Here is a 27,947-nt window from a genome sequence, read left to right on the forward strand (position 1 = left end):
CGTCTTCACAAAGCTAGTGAGCAGATAGAAGCATGAAGAGGCAGACAACCAGCACAGACACCAGCAGAGGATCACTCCTCTACACTCTAGATTTCTAAATGAAAAGTAAAATTTATTTTGATTTGAAAAGAGGACTTTGGACCAGTTCCTTTTCTCCATAACCTCAACCTCAGTCTAGAGGATTCGTTCCTGCTTAGTTCAAACGTTCCCTTAGACAGCGAGGCTGAAGGAGCAGGAAGCTGCTCTTAGGATGTCCCGTGTGTTATGGAGGGAGTGGGACTCATTGTCCATGATTACCAGCAGTCTTGTCCACGTTCTGTCACTGATCGCCTCCGCCGGGGTTTCGAGCTCCGTGCCAACAACAGACTGGGCCTTCCTGATGAGTTTGTTTGTGTCCTTTGCTTTGATGACTGCATAAACACAGCGGGAACAAATCAGAGATAATGAGACAGGGGAAGAAAAGCTTACACAAGGTACGAGGACTATCAAAATAAGACAGGAAACATGACAAACAAAGAGACAGAAACCCAAACTCAAGACACACAAACTTGATGCAATAAGCACATGTTCAAGTTCAAATTTATTTATATAGCACTTTTTAAAAGCAACAAGTGTTGACCAAAGTACTGCACAATAAAAAATTTGACATGGCAGAGAGAGAGAGACCAAAGGTAACCAAACACAGGGACGCTGCAGACAGAACACAGAAGGTGGGCGCGATGACAAGACTGACTTAGTACGGAAGATACAAAAAGATAAAACAAAACAAAAAGACTAGGAGACTGGAGGGAAACGCTAAAGGGAACCTTAAGTAACCTAAAGTCATCTAACATATTACGAGGTAACAACAATACGGGAATCAGAAAAGGTCAAAAAAGCAGAAGGAAACAAAGCTACACCAATAGAAACTATAGATAAAAACAATAATGAGTTAACAAGATTCAAAACAGAACTTGTAGTCTTTGTGTGATCAGTACAACTAAAAAAAAGCTACATAGATACCAGTCTCTTTCCATTTATTGAAGGGAAAGTCAGAGGCTCACCCCGACAAACACAGAGTCACACAGCTTGTATCACAGTGGTGTACCAACTGACAAACCTGCTGCAAAAACACATGATTAATTTGTGATTAGATCTCTCCAGTGTGCTGTGAACGCTTCTTATCCCACGAAAACTGAATATTTTTCAGAATACTAGAAGGGAGAGGAGTTAGCTTCCTAATGGATTCCTTCACATTTCCCGATGTGATCTGACACATCTGATTAGGGTTACATTCACAGTAAATGTTTCTTTAAAACCTTTGGCCTAATAAGAAGCATTGAGAACTATCTACATGCTGGCAATGTGATTGCTGTCGTAGTAGAAATGTACATGTGTACTTTATACGGAGTCTTTATAATGCAGGACCGTTGTAAGCTCAGTAAATAAAATGTAAGTATTGTCAAGAAGAGTTAATAAATGACTGTTTTTATGTCATATTATAAGGTAACGCTGTGATTATTTAGTTATCCCCTCGCCTGCCTCTGAGGTCTCTCTCTGGGATCAGTCATAAGGCTCCACTTTTGCTTATTTAGTTTTTTGTTAACTGCATATTGCGTAACAGACGCTGGAACAGATAAACAGGATGGCAGAGGATGTCAGTAGGCAGGGCACACGCCGTCAAATTATATTTCTATTTCAAGGTCTTCCCACTCATTAGGAGCCAAGAATTCATTATCAAATCTCTTTGTGTTGCTGTGTCCTTGTGCGCAGTTCAGTAAATACAGACACAGGGCGTTAGCACCAAAGCAGTGCCGCCTGTCATATAATCAGTAAAAGCACGGTGTGTGGAGGGCTAAACTATTGCTTTCCCACATTACGAGCTAAAGCACCCACTCGGATATTATCATTAATTATGGTTGTCTACACCATCATAAAACACTAAATGAACTCCTGAATGAAAAGACGGAATAAATGTCTCCAACAGATGTGTGCAATCAAATTAAAGTTCTAATCATAAGGACGCATTTGTAACAAACATATAAGCATAAAACATTTCTTACTGGGCTTCATGATGCTCCCCACACAGCAGGTTATCATCTCATTCCAGTTCCTTTAAAAACACGCTCCACACGGTCCATTTCACAGCAAAAATAACGTGTTGCCTTTCATGTTTAACACATCAAAAGTTTCAATTTATTCTTCCTGAAGAAGTTCTCTTAACCAAAGCCAATCTCTGTGTTTGAGAGGGAGGGGGAGCTCTTCTGAACTCTCACACTGTGCAAGAGATGTTGTGCAAATTCAAAAACGCCCACTGCATCTCCACTCTCTCTCATGCACAATCACTTAAAGTGAAATACACATTTTCTGTGTAAAGTTTCCACAAACAATATGAAACACACAAAGTACATTATGTTTATCACATTGTTTAATGAAGTCAAACTGCTATAACTTCATTCATTGATACAGTGAAACATTTTAAATGTCCCACAGTACAAATTTTGTGTCATGGAGATTATCTTAGAATCTATATATAATAATCTGATCCACACAATAATCCAAAAATAATCCACAATGACTCCTAAAATGAGGACTAAGATTATAAGGACAATCTCTTTGTTTGACAGGAAGGAAAGAAACCTTAAGACAGGGAGGTGGGGAGAAAAAAGAGGAAATCAGAAGGAGTGAAAAGAAAGGAGAATGCTTAAGCATCCAAACAGGATTACAAGATACATACAAATGACAACGAGACTGACAAATAGAAATGAGAATGCTGATCTCATACTTCTGCTACCTTTAAGGATGAGTAGACAGATAGCACTGAACATTTTAGATGTGGAACATCACCCATAACGCTTTGCTGGGAACAGTAGCAGCAAACAAGAAAAACATTGAAAAACAACCACAGATCAGATCAGGTGTTATGACGCCCTGAAGTCACAAAGCAAACTGCAGGAAAAAGAGAAGAGCGGAGACATAATGTAGCATGTAACTGACCTGCTGACGTCAAAGTCATCATAGGTGATCATTCCAGTCCTAATCTGTTTTGGAGAAACTGATATTTTTGAAAAGAAATACAAACAATATTGCATATTCTGATAGAATTGATTAAAGGCAGGACTAGGGTCGGGGTCGTCACTTCATGTGACTTAATGTGTGTCACTGACCTCCTACAGCAGGTGATTCCACAACTGCTGGTCCCAGTAGGAAGGTTTCCTATTATTTTATGGTTTGAATGACCTATCTACAATTACATTTAGGCTCAAAGGAGGTCAGGATCATAAAATTGGTAAAATATAGTATAAAGAAAGCAATGAACTACACTTGTGTAAGTGTTAACATTAGATAATGAAAACATGAACACAAAGCCAGCTGCACAAAGAGACTTTAAAGTGATCGCCACAGTGATTCTGCTTTAAAAACATCAACAGGTACAAACTGAGGCTGCAGCCTGACCTATCACTGCTTGAAGGTCACTTTGGGTTCCTGGCTAGCTTAGCGTTAGCATGCTGTCTGTGCAGCTGCTTGCAAAGAGCAGCATATTGCAGTTTTCTGTCCTAGATGCCATATTCACGCTGCAGACTGCACCACAATTTCCTCCCTTGCCACTTGAACTGAAATCAGCTGATTGGAGCTCAAGTGGAGCCGATAAACGGGATGGCAAGCTGACTCACAAGTCCAAGGAACTGAGCTGTTAGGAATCAGTTCGCTACAAGAATCAGTTCTCGATTCCCGGCCCAGATCATTAGTTAAGGTTAAAGGTGAAAGGTTAAATTGCCTCAACAAAACTCTGACTCTTTGTTAACCTGCCTACAGCGCTGAAGAGAAACCTGTGATTGTTCTTAGTGTCTTCAATCACTGATGAATAGTAAGCTAGCTAGCTTTTATAGAACTTTTTATAGCCTCTGTCCTCTATTCTATTCTATTCTATTCTAGTCTAGAGAAAAAAAGTCATTTTCCAGACTAAATAAAGATCTTCTAAATTAGTGAGATGGCATTTCCTTTCAAGCTTATAGGTTATCTGCTTTAAGGTGCACACTTGAGAGTTATACCAGGGAGTCAAGTACTTCGATTTGATGCTTTCTTTTTCAGAGGAGCCACAGTATCCAGAGTCATACAGGGTGAGGATGTTATACAATTACTAAGATAACTGACTGTACACAGTACAGTTTCAGTAGCTGCTCTGGGCTGTGTTGCACATGGTATTGATGAAATTAGCAGTGGAGGAATTATGTCCTTAAATGTAGTTACAGCACTTTCCAAAGACATCTGCTGTAGTGAAATGTATTCAGCACTGTTGTGTGATCCATTGTTGTAGAGTAGGCCATTTACCGGCCCGTTCAAGCCCATTTTATAAGTGCTCAGGCCAATAAGAATCACATTTTATTCCCAAAAACATTTTCTGTCAACGGGAATCCAAGTCAGTTTACAACAGCTGAATGGTTGGAATTAATTAATGATGGAACAAAATAAATCATTAATTTACCACTGGGTGAGCCACCGGTGTAGTCTCACCCCTGAAACTGTAGCTGTGCACACTCCACATAAGCTGCTGTTTGAACTAAGGAACAATGTCCAGAGCTGACAATAAATGCATTTAATTTAATTCATTTATTATTTATTTTAACAGGTTTCAGGTTGTATTGACAAAACATATATGCATGTGTAACCAGGCATGTTTTTAAAGAGCATTATAAGACACTTCAGTGCTTTTAATTAATATTTATACGTTTAACACATTTTTGTTTTTCACATAAACACATTTGATTCATGTATGTTATCTTTTACCTGGTAGTTAGTTTTATCATGTAAATCTGTAACAAACTAGGAAAAATGAATCGCATGTCAGATCATTTTTGTGTGTCCTTTCTGCATTATAGTTGTACACAGTGTCCACTGTTGTTTGTTGTTCTGCATGTGGCTGCTCCAATCACTCAGATTAAAGTACATGTATATGGATTAACGATAAACATGTATATGGGTCGAAAGGAGCCCGTTGAGGTGGTTCGGGCATCTGACAAGGATGCCCCCTGGGCGCCTCCCGGGCGAGGTTTTTCGGGCATGTCCCACTGGGAGGAGGCCCCAGGGCAGACCCAGGACACGCTGGAGAGATTATATCTCTCGACTGGCCTGGGAACGCCTTGGTGTTCCCCCGGATAAACTGGAGGAGGTGGCTGGGGAGAGGGAGGTCTGGGCTTCTCTGCTTGGGCTGCTGCCCCCGCGACCCGGCCCCGGATAAGCGGAAGAAAATGGATGGATGGATGGATATATGGATTAACACAACAACAAATACAAACATGCGTACCACGTTCTCCAAAGGGTGACATGATGGTGACGAGTTGCATCTTTTTTATTGTTTATGGTCTGAACTATGATAAATATTCTTCATAGCCTTAAAGTTACACTCTCAGTGCAGGCCTGCACTAAACCAACCTCCTCTGTTCAGTCTTTGTCTCTGCGGCTCTGTTCACTGTGGTAAACGTAAAGGAAACATGCTCTTATGATCTTATCCAAACAGACTCAATGTACACTGTGTCTGTATGCAGCCATATGTAGCACAACACTTCATCATGGAAATAAACTCTGAGTTTTGTTAACATACAGCAGCTGATACTGGCAATGAGACGTTTTACTCATACCTGTACACACTTCAAGAACAATAGAACCACATTTGGAGTACAACCATTTGTTTTCTCATAGTTTTGTTTCTGTCCACATGAATAAGTCTTGGTTACACTTCTCATGGATAAATACTGAGGCATGAATCAGGAGTACAGAAAAAAAAGAAATCAAAAGTGTACATGGGTACAGCACGCTGTATTTGACACGTACCTGTAGTTAAAACCATCTTTGCACAGAGAGGTGAACAAATGTGTGCACACACATACAACCCAGATGTAACAGTCCAGGCACAAATATACCACAACCAATAAATAGAGACACAAAGTATATACAGCATTTGAAAAGAGAGTGGGAGGAGCTACATGTCATTTATAAAACAACAAATCTTTTTAGAAAATAAGTTGCAAGAGCTTTTAATGGCACCACTCAGTGACACTGACATTAATTTCTATTATTCTATTATTATTACATGCAATTGTATCAAAACTGTTGATGCTGTAGCCTGGAAGAAGAGCTGGGCATTCCCAGCCATGTCACCTACACCTGCTGTCACACGTACACACAAGGTCTCCCGTAGTGATGGTGATGTATTACACTGGCCACTGAAAAGTTGGACACCAGGAGCAAACGATCCTGCTTGAAAGTGGCAAATTCATCCTTAAGGGAGAAGGAAGGGTGCAGGAGGCAAAGCTGTAAACACAGACGTGTGTGTTTGCTTTGTTTTACAGGCTGTGATAGCAGTGACTCATGTCTACCTCTGATATGCAACATCTTTGATAAAATTATTGTAACTGATGCCCCAGAAAAAAAAGGTTGGCCAATTTGAAACCTTAATTTAAAAAAAGAAAAAACATTAGTTCTGATTTATTTGCCTCATGCTGTTATTTGCCTCACTTTAAAATGAAGCTGAAGCACTAAGTTAGCATTAAATGGATTATCAGATTCAGTGTATTTAACTAACGTTGCAGATTTTAGATTCAGGTTATTTTCTCACTTTCTTGTTTCCTTGAATTCAGTCCATGTATGAGGGTGAATCGGACCTTAGTACACCTCAGTAAACTAATCCTGAACTCAAATCCCATCCTTACAGGCAAGTTTAAATTAAGATCCAGCTATTAGGATCCAGTTTACTATCAGTGCTTGTTAGTGACGTTAATATATCTTTTACATCTCTGATGTCATTGTAGACTAAATCCATTTCATGGTTTTATTGTATTTATTTTTTACATATAACTGTAGCAAATAGAAGTAAAAAGAACTGAAAACACAAAGAGAGCTTTTTGTTTATCTTCCTGTTGGTGAAAGTTGTATCATACTTTTACTTAAATATGTTGTATACATGCTTACTTGAGGGTAAAGTTCGGTAAAGCTTCGGTCCATTATGGGATACTGCAGGGAGGGATTCATATGTCTGTCAGTTGTCACTTGTTGTCTTGTTGTAACTGACAAGCTGGCATTTGTCAGTTAGCATCGCTGCTCTGTGGCTTCTTCTTTATGGTTTTGGGAACTCGGTTCATGAGGCCGTCTGCTCTCAGTGTCTGTCAGTGATTGGCTGCTCAGGATGCTTCCTCAGCCTTGATCCTGAATGCAAGCAGGGGTGGGAGAGGTTATATTTTAATGTTAACATAAAGTTTTGGTTTTGGTTTCAAAAAAGGACACGTAACTTTTAGTAGCACCACGTTGCCAATACAGAACAAGGTGTTGTTTCTCCACTGCAGCAAAGACTCCCAAAGATTAGGGATATTAGTCTGCTCATAAAAAATAGTTTCAGGCTTTCGTGGATACAAAATATTTAACTTGTAAGGCCCGGCAAATTAAAGTGAGCTTTTTCTTGTTGAGCCAGTCTTGTGCAGGCTGCTGATCAACATCAAAGTGAGGGTCAAGTTTATAACAGTGGTGAGTTATTACTATCCTGTATGAGCACAGGAAGTGTCCGACAGCTAGCTTGGCTCAGGCTAACTATTAATTGAAGCGCCACTATTGTGCTGTGTGACTGGATGCTGCTACTGTGTGATAATTGCACAGTAAAGCTTAAACCCCAATGGCGGACACACTCATTATATCTCAGCTTTCTGTTTCTCTGTTATATTCATTTATAAGACACCTTCCTGCAGCTTTGGGCATTTTTATTCAAACTCTAGAGCCTAACAGTAGGAGTGAGGCAAACACCTACAGCTGGTGACTACAGAGAATGAAAAAACAACATAATGAGGGTGGGTTTGGCACTTAAGCCATGACATTATTCAATCAAGCTTTGCTACTTCCCAATGACAACATATATACATGGATGGACTTCCAAATATATATTTCAAGTATTTTTGCCTTTTTACATTTGTCTTTACTTACTGACCATGTAGGACACTTAAAAGGAAATATGTTGTGCATCACCAGTCAACCTAAAAATATGATACAGTATGGTGTGACTTTTTGGCCAATATCAAACATTTGCACTGTGTGATGCAGGGTCAGAATGCACTCTGTCCAGAAATGTTTGGACAGTGATGTTTTTGTAAAGTTGACATAATTGATTTTAAAATGTAATTGTGCTTTTACCAAAATGTCCAAACAAAAGATTGAGTATTTTTCTATAAGTGTTTTCCTTTTGATTGTTTTAACCTCTTACTGTGGAGTAAGGTGCTTTGGTATCCAGGGGTCTGGAAGGTTCTCCTGGTTGTAGGACCTTCACCCTCCGTTGTGATGGCTTGTACCTCCAGCCTGTACAAACTAGCAGGGCGTAGGCCTGACACCACTAGAACATTACCATCCTGAAAGAGAGGAGACAACAAGTCAAGGAGACGTACGACACAAAGTGTGAAACACTCATGTTGTGTGAAAGTGCAGGAAAGCTGCAGACTAAACCAGGTTTCAGCTGAGGGCCCCTGAGATTTGCCCACAGAAGAAATTAATTTTGAATTTTCATTTAAACTTAGCCTTCATACAGTATTTGTCTAAGTTCTCCTGGAAGTAAAGAAAAGAGAAAGCTAAGTATTTCACTGTACTATCACAAAACTAAGACACAAAGAAATCGATATCAGCAGATGGTGATTTTTGTTGCTTTTTTACATTTAAGATGATCAATTTCACGTGTCATGCAACATTTTTATATCAAAATTACTTTTGCACAATAACTTGACTGGCGGCAGCTCCCAGGCCTGGCAGATCCCCAAAGAAGGCTTCCCCTAGAACCAGTAATGACTGTGGGTTACAAAGACCTCTGCAGTAATAGAACTGGTAGACAGGCTAGTGGAGATAAGTAGCCCATGGCCTCAATACGGTGGCTGAGGATTCCAAAGAGTGGAGCTCAGAAAATTAGGAATTGGAGGAGAAGAGATCAAAGGAAATTTTGGACCCTGATAGATGAATGAGGGGAAACCTCAGTCAGGTAGTGATGTGGCTCAACTCTGAACTGTAGCTCAAATGATAGATGGCAGAAGCTGCCAATCTAGTGCTGGAGAAGTGAGCTGCTGTATTTTGCGAAAGAATGTTAGGGAAGAGAGAACCTGGCATCCCGGTGCAAAAAACTTTCTGCTGCATTAGTAAGTGAGGGATAGAGACAGAGAACCTGGCGTCGTACAGAAAGGAATCGCTGCTGATTAGCATCTGAAGGCCAGATGCATGGAGACTGGCATTCCAGTTCTACAGAAAATTGCTTCTGCATTTTGCGAATGAAAACTTGTTTTTTGGAAACGATAGATAGATGCACAGAGCTGATCTCCAGAAGGCAGAAGGGTTTCCTGCTGCTTTTTGCAATGATAGATGCAGAGAAGCTTGTTGCTGCATTTTGCGACTGAGGGATAGAGAAAGAATCTGGCATCCCAGTTCACTGCTGAAGGGTTCACTGCTGCTTTGTATATGAAGGATCAATGCGGAAAAACAAGCATCCCAGTGGTAGAAAGAATTGCTGCTGCATTTGCGGGATAGAGAGAAGGGAAACTGGCCAACCAGTGCCCCCTCTTTTTTTTTTTTTGCAAATGATAGACAGATGCAGAGAACTGGTGATAGAAAAGCCTACTGGTTTTTGCGAATGACGGATAGAGAAGAACCTGGCATCCCAGTGACAAACTTGCTTCTTTACTTGCTCCGGAAGGAGGCATAGAAAACATCAAAGCTGGCATCCCTTGTCTAACACAGACAAATGGCAATGGAGGAGCAGCAGAGCATTGAACTAGCGACTGATTTTGCAAGTGCGCATTAAATGGTGGTAGGAGGCAGGTGCACAGAACTGAGCTTGCCCCTGCTACCTGGCACTGATGGGTGGGTGGAGCTACAAGATACACAGTAGCTTTTGCTGTTGGAAGTGCAGTTTTGCTTCTGCATGGAAGAAGACTTTGGAAAGACATTTAGATGTGTGAGGTTAAAATGCTACAAAAGTTAGCTTTGAATGCTGGTGGTAGAAGCAGCTGAAACCAGGCTACGGTCCAGTTTGAATCCTTAATGGAAGGATATTTGGGAGACCTTTCGGAAGCGCTGGAATGGCATGGCCTCTGAGTCTGTCGGCTTTTCGACTAACTTGCCCAGTCTGTGGGCCTGTTTCAGAGCAACGTGAGTGGAGCTGTGAGCTTTGCTGGTGGGTGATCTTGTTGAATTTCACGGAGGTGGCGAGTGGCCAGAGTTACTTCATAACTTCAGGTATTCGGCATTTGGTCTCTTTGAAGCATCGCCATGACGTTGAGAGTGTTTGGGTTTCTTGGATTGCCTGGAGGCAAACCGATGAAGCAGAGCTCTGTAGTTCTTCGTCTGACGTGGTGACGGACAAGAGGGCGACTGTAAGCAAATGGAAGGGTGACTAAGGGACTTTCTGTTGCCTTTTCCTGTTTCAGTTCCAGCAGTGATGAGTTCCCTTCACTGTGCCTTTTCTCTATTACTGGTTTAATAGTGAGTAAAGACAGATGTAGTTATGCATTTCTCAAAGACTTTAGAAAAGCTGGTGACGAACTTTAGGCCCAGTATGAGTTGAGTCAAGTTGACACTTTTACAGGTTAAAAACTTAGATGCTCATCATGGTTCTTTATTTGTACGTTTGTACATATAACCAGCAGGCGAGGCACACTGGAATTCTCTCATCTGGAATTCTGAGCATCTCTCAGTCATGCTCAGTGCTTTGATGTTTTTGCAATAAGGTGGATTTTGCCATACCAAGCAATACATGTATTTTTAAAAACATCACTTTTCAGATTTAATTTTCCACATTGTATAGTTTAGTAAAGTCACTTCACTGACCGGAGGTAGGATCTGGGACTGGGAGATCAAGGTGCGAGGCAGCTTGACGTTGTAGTTGCGGTTAGTTGAGATGACTTCTGCCCAGGTAACCTGGTAACCAGTTAGCTGCTGGTGGTGGGATGAAGTCATAGATATATCCCAGCTAAAGATAGCTGTCACATTGCCACCCAGGACCTCAAAAGATGCGATCAGGTTGGTTGGTTTCACCAGGACTTTCTGAAGATTCATAGCTGAAAAATACACAACCGGACAGTCAAATGAAGTCAGATACTGGAATGATGAACAAGGTTTTCCTCTCCATGAGGAAGCAAGTGGCATACACTTCCAATCACTCACCATAAGAAGTATAAAAACAGACAAATTGGAACGTGATTATGTCTCCTCAGGCAATTTTGAATATTTGTGCATATGATTCCTCTGAAATTACATTTCATATTTACATCATTGTGTTGTGTATTTTTACTGCTTTTGAAATGTGAAGGGGTTAAAATGGGAAAAACAATCTGGAACAGCTTTCTGGCACCTTCAGGAAATGAGTAGTTAAATCTGATAGATAAATACACAATACTACTGAGTAAGTTAAGTTGTCATGTCAACAGGACGGGGAGCCACATGACAACAGGACGGGGAGCCACATGACAACAGGACGGGTAGTTTTGTCCCCGTCCTGTTGTAGGACGAGTTTGGGAAAAAGATGGCGCCAGCAGTATGCACGGCGACACGTCAGTCAACTCTGCTAGCTTTGCTTTGGCTTTCGCTAGCCTTATCCTTTTCTATTTTATCCCAAAATGCCCTCGCTCTGCGTGTGTACAATCGCCAGTTACTCTTAGAAATCAAAGCATCGTATGAACTGGCTCTTAAACAAACGGAGACAGGAGATGATTATGGGCCTCCTCCACCACTTTTTGAGCCCTGTATTCCGGTTTATCTGTGCCAACACTCCTACACCACTTCCTGGAAGAAGCGCCCGAGGAAACGAGGAAAGCAGGCTGGTACACTCATCAAAGTCCGAGCTCTTCTCCGTGCTTCTCGTGGAACTACTGGACCAGCAGAGTGCATCTTCAGATGGATCCTGCCTGTTGTCCCTGGAGCTCCCACGACACTTGATCCCCCGCTCTCAGCTTTCTATTTCCCTAAGCGGCCTCGGACCCATGGATGCGGTGTGGACCACAGAAATCTTCGCACACTTAACCGAGCTGGAACATCTGATGTTAGGATCTACGCTCTCCAAATGGCTTTACTAAATGTAAGATCATTAGCAAACAAGACGTTTGTATTAAATGACTTCCTAAAGTCACAACAGCTGGACTTTCTTTTTCTGACAGAAACATGGCTTCAACCCGGTGAGTCTGTAGCTTTTTCGGAACTGGTTCCTCCTAATTTCTCATTCTTCAGCCTCCCTCGGCCCTCTGGTAGGGGGGGAGACTTAGCCACCGTGTTCAACGCTCGATTTCATTGCCATCAAACATTACAGCACGACTCATTTTCTAGTTTTGAACTCCAGCTGTTTGAGCTACACCTAAACTCTGCTGCGCCTTTGCTGTGTGCCCTCATATACCGTCCTCCCAAGTTTAATAAGGATTTTATCAAAGAGTTTTCAGGTTTTATGGCTGGAATTGTTCTTAATTTCGACAGTTTTTTAATCCTTGGTGATATTAACATCCATGTCTGCTGTGACTCTAAACCTTTGGTCAAGGACTTTTTAAATATTATTGACTCTTTTAACTTGACCCAGTGGGTTACCGGTCCCACGCATGAAAGAGGTCACACACTGGACTTGGTGCTCTCCCACGGGCTGGATGTGTGCATCACGGAAATATCTGAGTTGCGCATCTCCGATCATCTTCCTGTGTTGTTCACTCTAACGCTGCGCTGCTCGGTAGATAAGCCGTACGCTCCAGCGCGCAAAAAGCGAGCGCTTAATGCTCTAACAGCGCCCGCTTTTTCTGCTGCCTTTATGGATTCTGGAATAATTAACTCCAACTGTAAAAGTGTTGAGGACCTTTCGGACATTCTTCATTCTACCTGCACTGATATCTTGGACTCTATTGCTCCGCTCAGGACTGTGCGCGCTAAACATTTATCAGAGCCATGGTTGAACGAACATACGCGCTCCCTCAGACGTGACTACAGACGCGCCGAAAGGAGATGGAAAAAGGACAGATTGCACGTTTCCCTACAGATTTTAAGGACTCGTCTTTCTGCTTACCAAGAAGCTGTAAAAACTGCAAAGACAAAGTTTGTCTCAAATTTAGTGTCAGTAAACAGTCACAGGCCTCAGGTACTTTTTAATGTCCTTAATCGCTTTCTTAGTTCACGTGATAATGCCAGAGTCATTTCTTCACCAAGTATGTGCAATGATTTTTTAGCATTTTTTAATGACAAGATTCTATCGATTAGGGCTCTTGTCTCGTCGTCTGCTGCTTCAGATCCGAGTCTTTCTCCTGTGTGCTCAGCTGTCTTAGAGCAGTTTGATCCCGTCTCCCTTAATGACTTGACTGCGGTAGTTAGTAACCTAAGATCATCACACTGCCCCTCTGATTGTCTCCCTCCAAGCTTGCTTAAAAGCACTTTTAATACTGTTGGGCTTTTTATCCTGAGGTTAATTAATATGTCCCTTGCTACAGGCTGCGTCCCATCATGCTTTAAACAAGCTATAGTTCAGCCTCTTCTTAAAAAACAAAACCTGGACCCAACTGTTCTGTCCAACTACAGGCCCATCTCAAAGCTTCCTTTTCTGTCTAAAGTTTTGGAGAAAGTGGAGAAAGTTGAAGGCCCACCTTGATTTTAATATGATCTCTGAAAAATTTCAATCTGGTTTTAAATCACTACATAGCACTGAGACGGCACTTTTAAGGATTTTTAACGATATTCTTTTAACTCTGGACTCTGGCAGCCCTGCTGCCCTTTTATTGTTGGACCTGTCAGCAGCTTTTGACACGGTCGACCATGACATCCTGTTATCACGGCTAGAATTTGATGCTGGCCTAAAAGGATCTGCCCTACAGTGGTTTCGGTCCTATTTGTCAGAAAGGTCTTTTCATGTCAATATGGGCCCCCACAACTCCAAAACAGCCCCTCTTAAATACGGTGTACCTCAAGGCTCTATTTTGGGTCCTGCCCTGTTCGCACTCTATTTGTTGCCATTGGGCTCCATCTTCTCGCGGTACAGCATTTCATTTCACTGTTTTGCTGATGATTTGCAGATTTATCTACCTTTAAAAGCAGGGTCAGACCATCCCCAGCTCTTATTACGCTGTCTTGACGATGTCAAACAGTGGTTGTCATTAAATTTTTTAAAGCTAAATGAAAATAAAACTGAGGTTGTCATTTTTGGCAACTTTAATCATATCGACAGCACTCTGGGCCCCCTTTCCTTGTATTGTAAAACACATGTAAAAAACCTCGGTGTCTACATTGATGGTTCTTTTAAATTGAATAAGCAGGTGAGTGCAGTAGTCCAGTCCTGCTTTTTTCAGCTAAGACAGCTAGCCAAGGTAAAGCCATACCTCCCGGCTAACGTCTTTGAGCGTGTTATTCACCTTTTCCTTACTTGCAGATTAGACTACTGCAATTCATTGTATTATGGTCTAGATCAGGCCACCATCCATCGTCTTCAGATGGTTCAAAATTCAGCTGCTCGCCTGCTAACTGGTACCAAACGGAGAGAGCATATAACCCCAGTTTTAGCTTCTTTACACTGGCTTCCTGTCTCCTACAGGATCCAATTTAAAGTTTTACTTTTTGTTTTTAAGTCACTTAATGCCCGAGCCCCTCCTTACCTGTCTGAGCTCCTCTCTGCCTATGCTCCAGGAAAAACCATGAGGTCTAGCTCTAAATTAATGTTGTCCATCCCACGGACTTATCTCAAATCCCGTGGTGATAGATCCTTCTCTGTGGCAGGTCCCAGACTCTGGAATAGTCTCCCCTTAAATATTAGATCTGCACAAACACTTGAGCAATTTAAATCATTACTAAAGACACATTTTTATGCCCTGGCTTTTAACACACTATGATCCAAGCATTTTGGTCTTATTTGAATCAGTTTTAGTTATTGTTTTAATTCTTTTATTGTCCTATTATTGTTTTTTATTGTTATTATTGTATTACATTGTTGCTTTTTAATGCCATTTTTATATTGTTAAGCACTTTGTGCAGCATTGGCTGTTTGAAATGTGCTATATAAATAAATTTGACCTTGACCTTGACCAGCCAACGACATCCCGATATTTGCTCAGTAATAAGAAAAGGTGTCGATGTTGTGGTACCTCAGAAGCTAGCTACTGAAAAAAGCAAGCATAAATGGAATAACATTTTAAGGTCATTTGAAGCACATCTTTTCAAACAGCTCAACAAATACCATCAAACAAAACACTTTAATATGTGTACTTTGTTACATACTGCATCATTGTAACTAATGTAAAAGTGCTATTTTTCCCAGAAGGAAAAAAATATGTTGATGTCATGGTAATGTGATGGAGTGACACTCAATGGAGAGGTGTAAGAAAGAGAGGACATGAGAGGAAGTTAAGATTTTATTTTGAAAGCTAAGGATTGCTCAACAAGTGAGATTTGATAATCTGGAAAAGTTAAATTTAATTTTAGACTTTTAATGTGTATATCTATATGTATTGTTGCATTATGTTTTTGCTAATTATCTTTCAAAACTAACTGAAGCGCACAAATTTTTGTGTTATTCGAGGATTGCGTGACAAACTGGGCAGTTTAATACAGGCTACACTGACTGGTTTGCAGTATTGCTATTTACAGTTTCATTTGCTGCACTATTTTGCACCATATTATCATCATAATTCTTTTCTCAGTGTTGCACTACTACACCCAGTCTTAAAGTTGTCTCACTTCCCATTTCCAAGTTTAACCCCGATCATGGATGTAAAGTTTCAAATTCCTCAAACGATGTACGGAAGGTAGGGGAGGGGCCGGTTGCATTGAGAGATTTGATTGGGCAGTTCAGTGTCAGTAATTTTTTTATACATATGTGTCTTGTGAGTCAGAATTGTTTTGTGTTTAAAGAAAAAAAAGACTTGATTAGAAGCTAACAGAGTTGACCTTGCTGACTCTTGCTGCACTCAGAAAGTGTTGAGGTGTGATTATTTACTGATAAATAAAATAAAATAAATAATCCATTATTTCAGCTTAAAATCTAATCGTGATAAAAATACATTTTCTCGATGCTGCGTTTGCCTCACCGGTTTCTCTGGGACAGTTGACGGGTGTTGGACTCTTGGCCTGGATGGTGGTGCAGGAAGGCGTATGAAAGCTGGTGCTTTCTGCCAGAGGATGACTCGTCTTGCTGACTGGCTGCAGAAGGACTTTATACTTACAGGAGAAGAGTAAGCCCTGCAGGCTGATAAAGCTCTCCTAGATTAGACAGACAGGGTGTGAGCATGGCTGACTGGAGACTGATTCCCAATTTCAGATTACTGCAACTCTCATTTCACAGCAGGCAAGGCAAAGACTAACATCACCTGTTCACGATGCATACGTTGTCTTGTCCTATCAATAACAAGATTAATAAAAGCAGTCCTTTTTACCTGTACCACCCATGTGATGTGTTTCAACTCTGTTTTATTTTGGCTATGGAAATGAAATACTTTTCACCTCCATGATCAGAATGATACTCGTTTATTTGAATAGGGTTACCTTTGTACTGGTCTTCTCCATAGGTCTGGTCTGGTTGTGTCCGCAGTATTCAGGTCCCCACTGGATTCTGTAGAATTCAACCAAAGGGTCTGCACACAAGAAGCCATTAAAAGAAGAAATAATGGATCTGTTTATGTTGAGTCCTGCACAGAGTCAGAACCACTTTGTTCATTAGCTGTATTATACTGTTATGTCCACACAACCTTTAACGTTTTCCTTCTTCTTTAAACCTGCTTTTTTAAACCTAGTTATGTAATGACACAGATCATCTCATAATTGTTTTGCTATGTCGCTTTTTCTCTCAAGCTTCCTTTGAGTGCTTTTATGGAGGTTGTTAGCATGATAGTTTATCCACCAGCTGTTATTCACTATAATACCTGACAAGGTGACAAGATTTAAATACTCATACTCCCATTTCAGCTTTACCAGATTATATATTCACTTTTTATTTTATGACCTACTAACCCTGTTTTCAGGTCCATGGTGGAGGTCCAACTAGGATTTTACTGCAGAGATTAGGTTCAGGTTTTTGATTCCAACCTTGCAGAAACATTAAATTACCAGCCCTGTTGTGATTGGGGCCATTTTTGGTGTCTTCTGTCATGTGATGACACTTGTCTCTAGTCACCAAGCACTCGCTCAGTGAACGTGTGTGCTTCCAACCACAGCCCTAAAACTTCAAATATTCACCCAAATCTCTGCAGCTTGCCACTGCGTGCTAGATCATTCTGTCACCACCTGTCACCAGTCCTCTGAATCCTTTCTGGTATTTAGTTTTTCATCCTTGTTTTTGGGGTAAAGGTTTTAGCAGTGCTGTGCTGTGTCTTCCTTTTTTCCAGATACCTGAGTCATTATTTTTAAATGTCAGGTAACTAGTGAGCTTACTGCTAATTCTTTATTACTGGTTTTCACAGAGCCTTTTGCCCCATGTACACCAATAAACCTTTACTGAGGCTAAACTGCTGAACTTTTAATCATTACATCTGAGTTATTTCTGACCTGTATGTGGGTTAAAGCCCAACAACAGCTTAGTGTATTCCTGCATTTACATATCCTGCACAGCCTTCGGGCTGCAGAGAAATAGGGCTGTTTCTAGAAGCGAGAGGTAGGAGCTTACAGTTTGCATCATTGCAAGACGGATTGTCAGTCACATCAGGGAAAGATTACGGGAGCGACTAAATCCCTCACTCCACAGGACATTTTTGCACAGTCCACTGTTTGGCAGGCCAACATAACTCATTCTTCCCCTGTGTTAACTGTGAGTATGGTACAGAGCATTTATTTTGTTTTTAACTTTGAGCCTGTTCATAAAATTGCGTCTTTGCTCTGTATACTTTATTTTTGTGCTTGTTTTCTTGTTTTTGTTTGCAGTGTTTGGCACTGACTGCTGTGATGCAGTAGTTTCCTAGAGACATTCATTTCTGTGGGAGACATTAAGCAGCTCTAACCTTAGCTCATGTTTCAAGATTCGCTTCAGCGTCTTGCTGATGTTGTGAAACTGGTGGTTAACATTATGTCTCATGGCAGTAGACTAGCCTCCTTCCATAACATGAATTACTCATCATATTTACACATTCTGCACAGAAAATACGTTTCTTTTTCAGAATAACGTGTATTGCAATTTTTGCTGAGTAAACCATGGCACATTTATCTCTGCACGCTGTTTCAAACAGGGCATTTGTCTTTTAATAGCAGTTGTTTGAACGTTTCCAGAGCAGCTGCAGGATAACTCAGATGTTACTTGTGATATGATTTGTACATACCCACGCTTCTCTGCCAGTAAACATGAACCCTGAGCTGTCCGTCCTGGTAGAACGGTGTCCCCACATCCAGGACGTCACCTGCAGGACTTCTGGGAGCACTCGTGCCTTCAATACAGACAAAATACAATTAAACATGAACTGACATCTTAAAGCATCACATACAGTGATACGTGAGTGACTCTAGTTTGTAAAAAACCAAACACATGCCATGACACAGCCGCAGGTACAAAAACCTTTAGTATCAATCATTGGAGGTAATTATTTTCTGTATGACTTGTTGGTGTCTCAAGTTGTTGTGGAGGAATTTGGGCCCACTCTTCTTTACACCGTTACTTCATTTCATTGATGCTTGTGGGCCTTTGTCTGTGAACAGCTCTTTTAAGGTCCCATCACAGTATTTCATGTGGAGGTTCATGTCGAGGTCGGGACTTTGGGCCACAGCTGCATTCTTTCTGTTATAGATTTGTTACAATTTGGGATCTTTGTCCTGTTGAAGAGTTGCCGTTTTGCAGTCTGTGCACTAGCATGAACTAAATATGCTAACTGAGGCCTTTGCAGTCTGACTTTGGATGAATTTGCTTGGACTCTTGGGATCGGTGACCATCTTGAATGTTTCCACACATGAATAATATTTTTTCCTGTGGTGGACTTCAAATTTCGTTATAACCCTTCCCAGACTGATGGACAGCAATGATTACATCACTGCTGATGTTGTTCCTCCTCAGTGTGTTAGTACACACCTGAATGCTGCAGACTTTGACAGAGGCGCTCTCATCTACTGATAATCTCTTAATAAAGTGCATCTGACTAGGAGCAGCTGGACACTACTTACATTTCCTAATTCGGATGGAAGCAGTAAGGCTGCGCTACACAACAGCATCAACCCTGTAAAATCTTTGTTTTTCACATGACTGCCTTTATGTTACATAATCTCAGTGAATACACAGCATCACTGTGGAAAGCTGATAAGTCGATCTCATTCAGGGTTTTTTAGAAGATAAAGTTGAAATGAATATTCACTTATTATCAACTAGATGTACAGTAAAACCCGATCAAAGTAAACAGAAACTGACTGAGGGGCCTCCATTGCACATCAGAACGTGTAGGTTCAATGACAGTTTCTTCATTAGTATTAACTATGACTTTATTTTCCCATCCTGGTGGATTACGCACTGTATCTGCATGCAACAGTTATTCCCACCCATGTCACACGTGGGGCTGTGCACATACTGATACATCTCCAGTCTCTGTTTTCAGGTTGTTTCTGATTGCCTGTGATTTTAATGCGTTTCCCTTCACTTTCAAGTTTTTATCATTTCATCACTGCAAGTCTTAGAATAAAAAAAACAGTTTCTCCTTTACGTTAAAGATAAATCTATACATTTAATTTTGCCAGTTTGATATATACATTTGGAGGAGGGGGTTATCACAATGTGCTTTTGTGAATGAACTCTGGTTTCCAAGCTTGTGAAGGTTTTTCCAAGAACAGAAATCATTCAGCTTATGAAAATGCTGAAAAACATACATACTTTTAACGGGCGGAAAAAATGTCACGTACACAAAACGTTGATGTGCTGGTAAACTTTTTCACCTTGAACGTTCACACGACGCTTTCTGCTCTGCACAAAAGTAGAGACGCTGACAGCGACTTCACTTCAATCCTTCTTTCATGATGCACTCACTCTCACGCTCATTTCTGTAATTGTCAAGAACATTTTCTATTTTTTTCTTTGTATAATGTCAACCATCTCTTTGAAAGGAACGCCTTGACATTTTGAATTTCAAAGCTAAAAGAGTTTTCAGCCCTGTCACACTGATAAGTTTGTAGGTGTGGAATGTTAAGGTTGCATCTGGAGTGAAGCTCTGAGATACAGGAGATCAAAGATTGAACATCCCAGCAGGAGAAAACCTTTGAAATATTAAACCCCAAGGTGCTTTTTTTAAAAATAAAAAATGTCACCATAAAAGTGTAAAAGCAAACCTAACGATTATACGAACGCGTGGCAAGCAAAGCAAGAGGAAACTTTCAGTGCGAGCCTAAACATCTGAACATGCTTTTACACTTTAGAGAAATTTTAAGCCGACATGAAGACGTTTTCTTTTCTTCACGACAAAATTACGAGCTCAAGCTGAAAATGCCAAAGCCTCTGTGTTGTGTGCATGTTTCTGTACTTTGCTCCGTGGTGAAGTGGAGGACAGCGCGCGGTCCTTTGAACTGAGTTTGTCCCCAGTAAGACACAGCCTGAACCTCCACACTGTAGCTCCTGTTGGTCCTCATGCTGTCCAGCTCCACCTGGCTCTGTGCACACAAACACACGCAGACACACAATTAGGCACATACCACATCACTGATTCCATGTTATATTCAGGTTTGTCATATTTGCTTCCAGTTGTGATCACAGATGTAAACATGTTACACACAGAGACCTCTGCGACTGAACAGCAACAGCATCTTTATTCAAACCTGGTTAAATTAATGGTTCAGCTCTGTGTGGTTAAAACTGCTGTCTCGGATTTTTCAAAGCAAATTTAGGAGAATGTGACACTCCATGAGGGTTTCAGAGAACATTACATACATTATATCTTTCTTGGATCTTAAATAGAAGTCATGCTTTTGACGTGCTCCATCTGCAGCTGTGGCATTCTCACCTTTCTGACCGTCTTCCTCCTCTTGGTCAGGGATGAGGCAGAAGAATGTCCAACTGCAGTCCAGCTCCAGCTGACCTTGTAGTGGTGGATGGGAACATCCAGGTCAGGAGGCATGCTCCACTCAATCCTGGCTACCACTGTGCTCCCAGGACCAAAGCTCATATTTGCTACTCTCAGCTCAGTAGGAGCAGGAGGATTGGAGGGATCTGAGGGGCACATGTTGGATGTTATTAATATCTGTTTGCATACAGAAACAATGACCTTTAGTGCACTGACATGTGCTTAGTTTTTTAACCCATCCTGCAAAGTTCACAATAGGCCGATTCATTCACGTTACTCTCAAAATAACCAAAAAAATCAATTCCAGAAGACTCTGCCATATTTACAGATAGTACTGTGTGGCAGGCTGTGGTTTGTGGCTTGGCTGCAAGGGAGGAGCAGTGGGTTCAGGGCATGGTGTCAGGGGAGTCTGACCGCCATCATCTGATCATGTCTCCACTTTGAGTATATCACCAGGACCAGAGCAGAGGTCTGTGTGTGGCGTGAAGCGGAGGAGGGCAGCTGGAAAGCTGCTGCAAAAACAGATTATGGATAAAAACGAACACTCAGCGTGTAACGCTGTGTGCGTGGGTCCTTTATTATCACACACTACCATTGCATTCATTAATAGTGAGGACTGCTGCCTACCATTAGCATGAATTGGCTGGATGCTGGTATTTATATCTGGTGCTTCGTGTTCCTCAGCCTGATCAGGATCAGTGATCAATCTGATGTCTCAGCAGCCACAGATGGCTAAACAATGGTAAAACTGTTCTAATAATACATTTCAGCACATAAGGGCACCACCTACACTGCGTCCCTAAGTACCTCAGCACAGTGCAGCAAACAGTGGGAGAACGCCATGAACACGTCTGAATTGATTAAGGTTCACATCTTTCCGACTTGCCGAGGCGGCTCCTTTGTGACTGTGGCAGCTATAGAAATCACACAGAGGAAAACAATGAATCCTCTGAGGATTCTCTCCATAAACTCTGTAATGCATATATACAACAGTACAACCATTTGCTAAACAGTCTGTTTTCTCTTGCATAGCTTCTAACTGTGCCAGTGTTGATATTAAGAACTTTTGGCTTCTTGACTTTAAGTTCACTAAAAAAAATCTCTCTTCTCTATCTCTTCTACTTCTAGGGTAGGACTGGTGCTGTGCTGTACTCTGTCACTTTGTATTTTCTAAGCTGTTAAAATATATTTTGTTTTCAGCTGATGTCACTGTAGCTGGTCAGTCTGAACACCTTTCCTGCCTCTCTGACCTGCGCTGCCACAGTCCTACCTGTCACCACCTCTGCCTGTTTGAACGTTGCTGCATCACCTACTTTCTTCACTGGCCTACAGCCATGCTGAAGATCACCACATCAGCACGGCTACATCACCACAGTCACTCTCTGTTGTCAGACTTTGTTGTTGTGTCTCTGCAGCTGGCAGCTTGTCCAAAGTGTGCCGTCTGACTGTCACCTGGCTCCAGCCCCCTGACAGTGACTCATTGTGGTTAATGGTGCTGTTTGGTGAATGGGAGGAGCGGGCTCGAAGAACACACACATACACACAGACATGCAATCTGTGTCTGACCTCTGCTTGAGTGGAAGTGTCTGCTGGGCGTGGTGAAACCTCGGGTCCCGTGAAGGTTAACGGCTGCCACTCTAAACTGGTACCAGCGACCGGGCCGGATGTCTGACAGCCTCGCTCTCTGCTCCGTCGTCTGTGGGCAAAGGGAAGTCAGTGATGTTTGGGAGAAAACACTGTGTTTAGTCAGTGTTTAGGTAGATGTCTAAGAAAATAAGTTGATAGATTTTTAAGCATGTCACAAGTCATTGTTGAGTTAAGACAAATTTACCAAAATGTCTTATGACCCGTAAAACGTTTGCAGAATTTTGAACATTCAGTGATGAATTTTAGCACATCCAGATACAGATACAGGCTTGTCTTTCAGATTTCCACCTCGGACACTTAACCTCACATTAATGCACATGTTATAGCTCAAACAGACTAGAAACTGCAGATGAAGTTATTAAACTACAAGCAAAATAATAATCTCATGTCTAACAAAGTTAAAAGTCTGAAAATTTGAAATAAATGTGATAAAAAAAAGTCATTTGTGATAAAATGTTGGTGTTCTTGCTGTGCCTGCCGTACATGTGAAAACTGTAACATCTACTTTTACCAGTTTATGAAGTTAATGCCGAGCAGAGCTGAGATCAGCTTATTGCTCGCCTCCACAACAGTCCCAGTGTATCATGCGACGCCTGTTTTGGGCAGTGCTTTACGCCACCATCAACAAAACAAAAACAGAAATGCCAAAACAACAGAGCTGTTCTGTCAGCACTTGGAGACCCAGCACCTTACAAAGAGACTTTATTTGGGTTTTTTTCCTTTAATTTGTCCCATCTCAGTAACAGTTTATATTGGAGGCAGTTAACTAACCTGTGCAGCCACCTGCCACGATGTGGCCGTGTCCTCACTGGGCTGGATGCCAAAGTTCCATCTCCTCTGCAGAATGTAGACTACAGGCTCGGCCGAGATGTTGAAGCGCGATGACCAGTGCACCTCCAGCTGGCCAGAAGACGCTTCTTCAAAGGCTAGCTCCTTCCTTGGCTTCAGAGGAGCACCTGGACAGACAAAACATCCGCCAAAGGTGAAACAGAGTACAACTGAAGGGACTCTTATGAGCACAGTACTGTCCATCATCTGCTGTAGCTCCGCAGTGGGGGCATCGAGCTCTTAGTCAGCACCCACCAATGCTGCAGGGATTTGCAGATTTACTCAGGGAGAGAGAATTTCCACTTCATTTATTTGAGTAAAGGCCCAGGGGGGCATTTTTTAGGTTATCAGGACTGATAACATTCGAGTACGTATGCCTGCATGGGTTCTCTCTGAATACTCGGGCTTCCTCTCACAATTTGATGACATCTATGTCATCAAGTGTAACTCATTTGTGACCAGTCCAGGCTGCAGTCCGCCTCTCACCCTGTGACAGCCGGGATAAGCTCTAGCTGAACTAGATAAGTGGGAGAAATGGACGCATGGAGCTTCTTTATTATTTATTTCCTACAGTCAAATCGTTAAACACATTTATAGTCAGAGTGCACATAAGTGGTCCGCAGGTGCGCATTTGCTGTCAAAATAAAAGACGCGCACCAGATAAGAAGTTGCAGCGCGCGTTTGCGTCCATATAAAAGGCACTGTTTTTGTCTGCTAGAGTGGGATTTTCACAGCATATTCTGCACCACATCTCTGTGCGTTCATCATTTCTTTGAAGCCAGCTCACCTCCTGCAACCACTTTTCCGAGAATATGCGCTTCTTTTGCGGTTCGGACTCCTGCTGACATTTCTTTGGAGGTGGAGGAACACCAAATTAACTGCTTAAAGGAGCTTCTTCGACATCTTTAAGAGTTCTAAAGAAATGTCTGTCCTCCTCCAGAAGATCTTATGTACGCAAACGCGCGTTGCAACTTCTTATCTGGTGCGCGTCTTTTATTTTGACAGCGAATGCGCACCTGCGGACCACTTACATGCACCCCTGTTTATAGTGATGTGTTTTTGAATAGCCAGTGATTCTGGCTCAACATACCCTTGTAGATGTCACTGGGAGTCTGGCAGGTGTGGCCACAGCTGTTAGAGCAGCATTTCTTCTGAGCAGAGCATTCTTTGTCGTGATCACAGCTTTCCACACAGGCAGCAGCAAAACCACTGGCTCTCTGTGGAGGTGGACAGCTGCCCTGCTTCACCATCAGCACAGAGTGAAGGAACTCACAGCTGGTCACACACTCCCAGTGCTTTCTGGGAAACACCCGCTGGATGAATCAAAGGCAAACTAGTTAGCACAGGTTAACTACTTTCACATTCTTCTGTTGGGCCTGTTACAGCTACTTTCTGCTCTTTGCTTAGAACATGGTGTAATTCTCACACTTGTCATACGACAGTGATACAATGAATAAACGGTATGAATTTTGTCTGTGAAATATGATAATGTCAGGTTTGCATCAATAAGTAGCATCTAGACAAGAAAATTAAGAAAAGCGAGACAAAAAGAACAGCACTGAATATGAATAATAAATATAATTTCCAGGAACAGACGGATTCTCCAGGTTTTTATTGGGACAGAGAGTTTAACAGACTCTCCATCTTTATTTCAAACTGTGATTGCACAAAACAACCCTTGGCTGTTTTTATACTGTACTCAGAAAGCATACAGTATGACTGACTCTATGCTGCACCATACCTCACATAACTCTCTGCAGTTGCCTTTCCCCTTCATCTCCCAGGAGTCTCTGCAGGGCTCCAGGCACTGTGGAAGTCAAAGCAGTGTGAGCACGTTTAAAGTTTACGGTCAGAAATGAAGAAATACATTTGGAGGTTATACACAGTGAAGTGTTCATGTTTTATTGCTGAACACAAGAGTGTCAGACAGTTTAATGTCTCTGTGAAACTGTAGGTAACCACAAATTACAGTCTGTCACATCTCGCTTTAGTTAAGTATAAATAAAAATTATACAAAAAAATGCAACAATGCACAAAAATGTGCAATGTGTGTGTGTGTGTGTGCGCGTGTGCGTGTGTGTGTGTGTGTGTGTGTGCGTGCGTGTGTGTGTGTGTGCGTGTGTGTGTGTGCGTGTGTGTGTGTGCGTGTGTGTGTGTGTGTGTGTGTGCGTGTGTGTGCGTGTGTGTGTGTGTGTGTGCGTGTGTGTGTGCGTGTGTGTGTGCGTGCGTGTGTGTGTGTGCGTGTGTGTGCGTGTGTGTGTGTGCGTGTGTGTGCGTGTGTGTGCGTGTGTGTGTGCGTGTGTGTGCGTGTGTGTGCGTGTGTGTGCGTGTGTGTGTGTGTGTGTGCGTGCGTGTGTGTGTGTGTCTTTTATATTAATTAGAAAATGTTTATGGGTAAAGGCATTCAACTGATTATACCCATAATATTAACTTCAATAAAATAAACAATAATTGGTGCTTTTTTCATGAATGTTATTAACTCATAATGATGCTGTTTTTTCCAGGGGAAGTGGACATAAAAGTGTGGTCACATCAGACTAGTTGCAAAGTGAGGAAATCAGTGCCTCCTTCTGTCTCTTCCTTTTTTAAATATGATAATATTTCTCTGTCATGTCTGTAAGCAAACAGACACTGTCTCATTAAAAGAATAATGTGAGAAGGCTGACACTCAGCATTATGTAGGTGCACACCTCAGTGTGAGGGGATTTATATTACACTCAGGGGGTTTCTGGAGCATGTCAAGAATTAACAGTGTAGTCCTCTGCACCACAAAGCCCAATCCTGCACCAGTAAGCAGAGGCAGCCCAGGGGAGCAAGTGTGCACTGATTCTAATTTCATGCTGTAGTGAGAAACAGTGGGGAAAAGTGAAAAGCACGACAGCCTCACAAGGGCATAGCAAGTCATCTGAAAGTTCGAGGAGTGCTCCAAATGCGTAGCAGATAAGTCACACGCTGGAGAGGAAGTGACGCTTCACTAACTCAGAACACTTTTGTCTGGCCTGGAAAAACAGTTTGTTGCACTATAAATTCAGACAAAGCACAAAGTTACTGTACTCTGTCCTTCAAATCTTACAAATATGGTATCTACTACCATACTTACTCTGGATGGCATTATGTTGACCTCCAGTAACACTGCTGGGAATCAGGATGTGTACATCAATCCACATATTAAACAAACATCTAAAACTGCTTTCTTCCTTTTGTGCAATATCTCTAAAATTAGAAATGTCCTGTCTCAGAGTGACGCTGAAAACTAGCTCATGCATTTGTTTACTTTCATAGAAAGAGCGAGCATGTCTGCTATACTGTCACATCCAGAATCACATTTAAAATCTTTCTCCACAAATACATCAGGCCCCATCTTACACTCATAGTCTCTCATTGTGTCTCAGACTGTGGGCTTACTTGTGTTTCATTGGATATTTAAAAGTAGAATTAGATGAATCTATCACTCATACCCTCATAATCCAATCTGTAGAACTTTAATGTCAATAATATGTTTGCAACAAGCAAGTCGTAAAAGATCTACCCATGAATGATTTTTCTCACCATGCTGAAGCATGTTGTCACTCTGATTTGGTAGGAAAGAGCACTCTGCATAAAGATCCTACTCAGCTGGCCTCAGGCTGCTTCCCAGTTCTCGTGTGCAAAAACTAAACTCAGTCTAACGTTATATTAAATAGACATAAAGCTGCAAGACAAGGTTCCATTAATTCAGTTTGCACCATTGTTTCTGCATTATTTCGTACAATAACATGAACTGTGCATAATCATGACCATCATCCTGGTTTCCCTCTCAGACAAATGGTTCGATCCACTTTGCAACACTGGGAGATGCAGTTGCTTCAAGTAATGATACCGATTCCTTTGATTCAGGTATGCAGCAAAATAGACCACCGCAGAAAAAGAAGAAATGAAAAGACACATGCAGCATCTCTACTTTTAAATTGGGCTTTAAAAATCTTTTTTGGTTAAGCTTATAGTCTAGGCTGTGGCTCAGGAGGCACAGCGGGGTCATTTACCAACCAAACGTCAGTGGCTCTATTCTCAGAGTGTAACTGTGGCTTACAGTCACACATGTTTACTTCTGTGTATTTTCTGTAAAGCTTACAGATTTGTCATCATTTTCACTGCTTACAGGGTAGACAATAAGCTTTTGGGTTAATATGAAGCCACAGGCACAAACACCCTCCGATGAAAACAAGCCACACGTCCTGTTGTAGACGTGCTGAATGAACCAGGTGTTGGGTGCTCTTAGTGCTCCACGAGGAAGAGTTCAGCAGCACGAGCAAGATGAAAGAATACATTAAAGATTGTACAGGAGTCCACAAGACACGAGAAGCAGCATGTTGTGTGTGAGCGTCTGACCTGCTGCAGAGGCGAACAACAACAGAGATGACAGACTCGCTTTGTGCGTGATGTTCCAACTAGTTTGGGTCATTTGCATGCAAGCTGACGGAAATATCTGTGCACAGAACAACAACGAGTGACAACAAATTCCAGTCACTCAGTCAG

General features: G+C 41.7%; 1 protein-coding gene across 1 annotated transcript in view; it reads right to left on the reverse strand.

The window, feature by feature from the left end:
• Positions 1 to 4,610: 4,610 nt before the first annotated feature.
• Positions 4,611 to 27,947, reverse strand: part of anos1a (anosmin 1a) — a 35,573-nt gene continuing 12,236 nt past the window's right edge. Inside the window, exons 3-14 of the mRNA XM_063466303.1 lie at positions 25,174 to 25,239; positions 24,523 to 24,745; positions 23,376 to 23,560; positions 22,524 to 22,653; positions 20,898 to 21,103; positions 20,421 to 20,547; positions 18,249 to 18,353; positions 16,486 to 16,574; positions 16,032 to 16,203; positions 10,822 to 11,051; positions 8,225 to 8,366; positions 4,611 to 7,182 (exon numbers count right to left, since the gene is read on the reverse strand). Of these exons, the coding sequence (XP_063322373.1) occupies positions 7,133 to 7,182; positions 8,225 to 8,366; positions 10,822 to 11,051; positions 16,032 to 16,203; positions 16,486 to 16,574; positions 18,249 to 18,353; positions 20,421 to 20,547; positions 20,898 to 21,103; positions 22,524 to 22,653; positions 23,376 to 23,560; positions 24,523 to 24,745; positions 25,174 to 25,239 (1,725 nt within the window). The 3' untranslated portion in view covers positions 4,611 to 7,132. The remainder of the gene's footprint in view (positions 7,183 to 8,224; positions 8,367 to 10,821; positions 11,052 to 16,031; positions 16,204 to 16,485; positions 16,575 to 18,248; positions 18,354 to 20,420; positions 20,548 to 20,897; positions 21,104 to 22,523; positions 22,654 to 23,375; positions 23,561 to 24,522; positions 24,746 to 25,173; positions 25,240 to 27,947) is intronic.

This window comes from Pelmatolapia mariae, linkage group LG23 (assembly GCF_036321145.2).
Source record: "Pelmatolapia mariae isolate MD_Pm_ZW linkage group LG23, Pm_UMD_F_2, whole genome shotgun sequence".
Taxonomy (NCBI): Eukaryota; Metazoa; Chordata; class Actinopteri; order Cichliformes; family Cichlidae; genus Pelmatolapia; species Pelmatolapia mariae.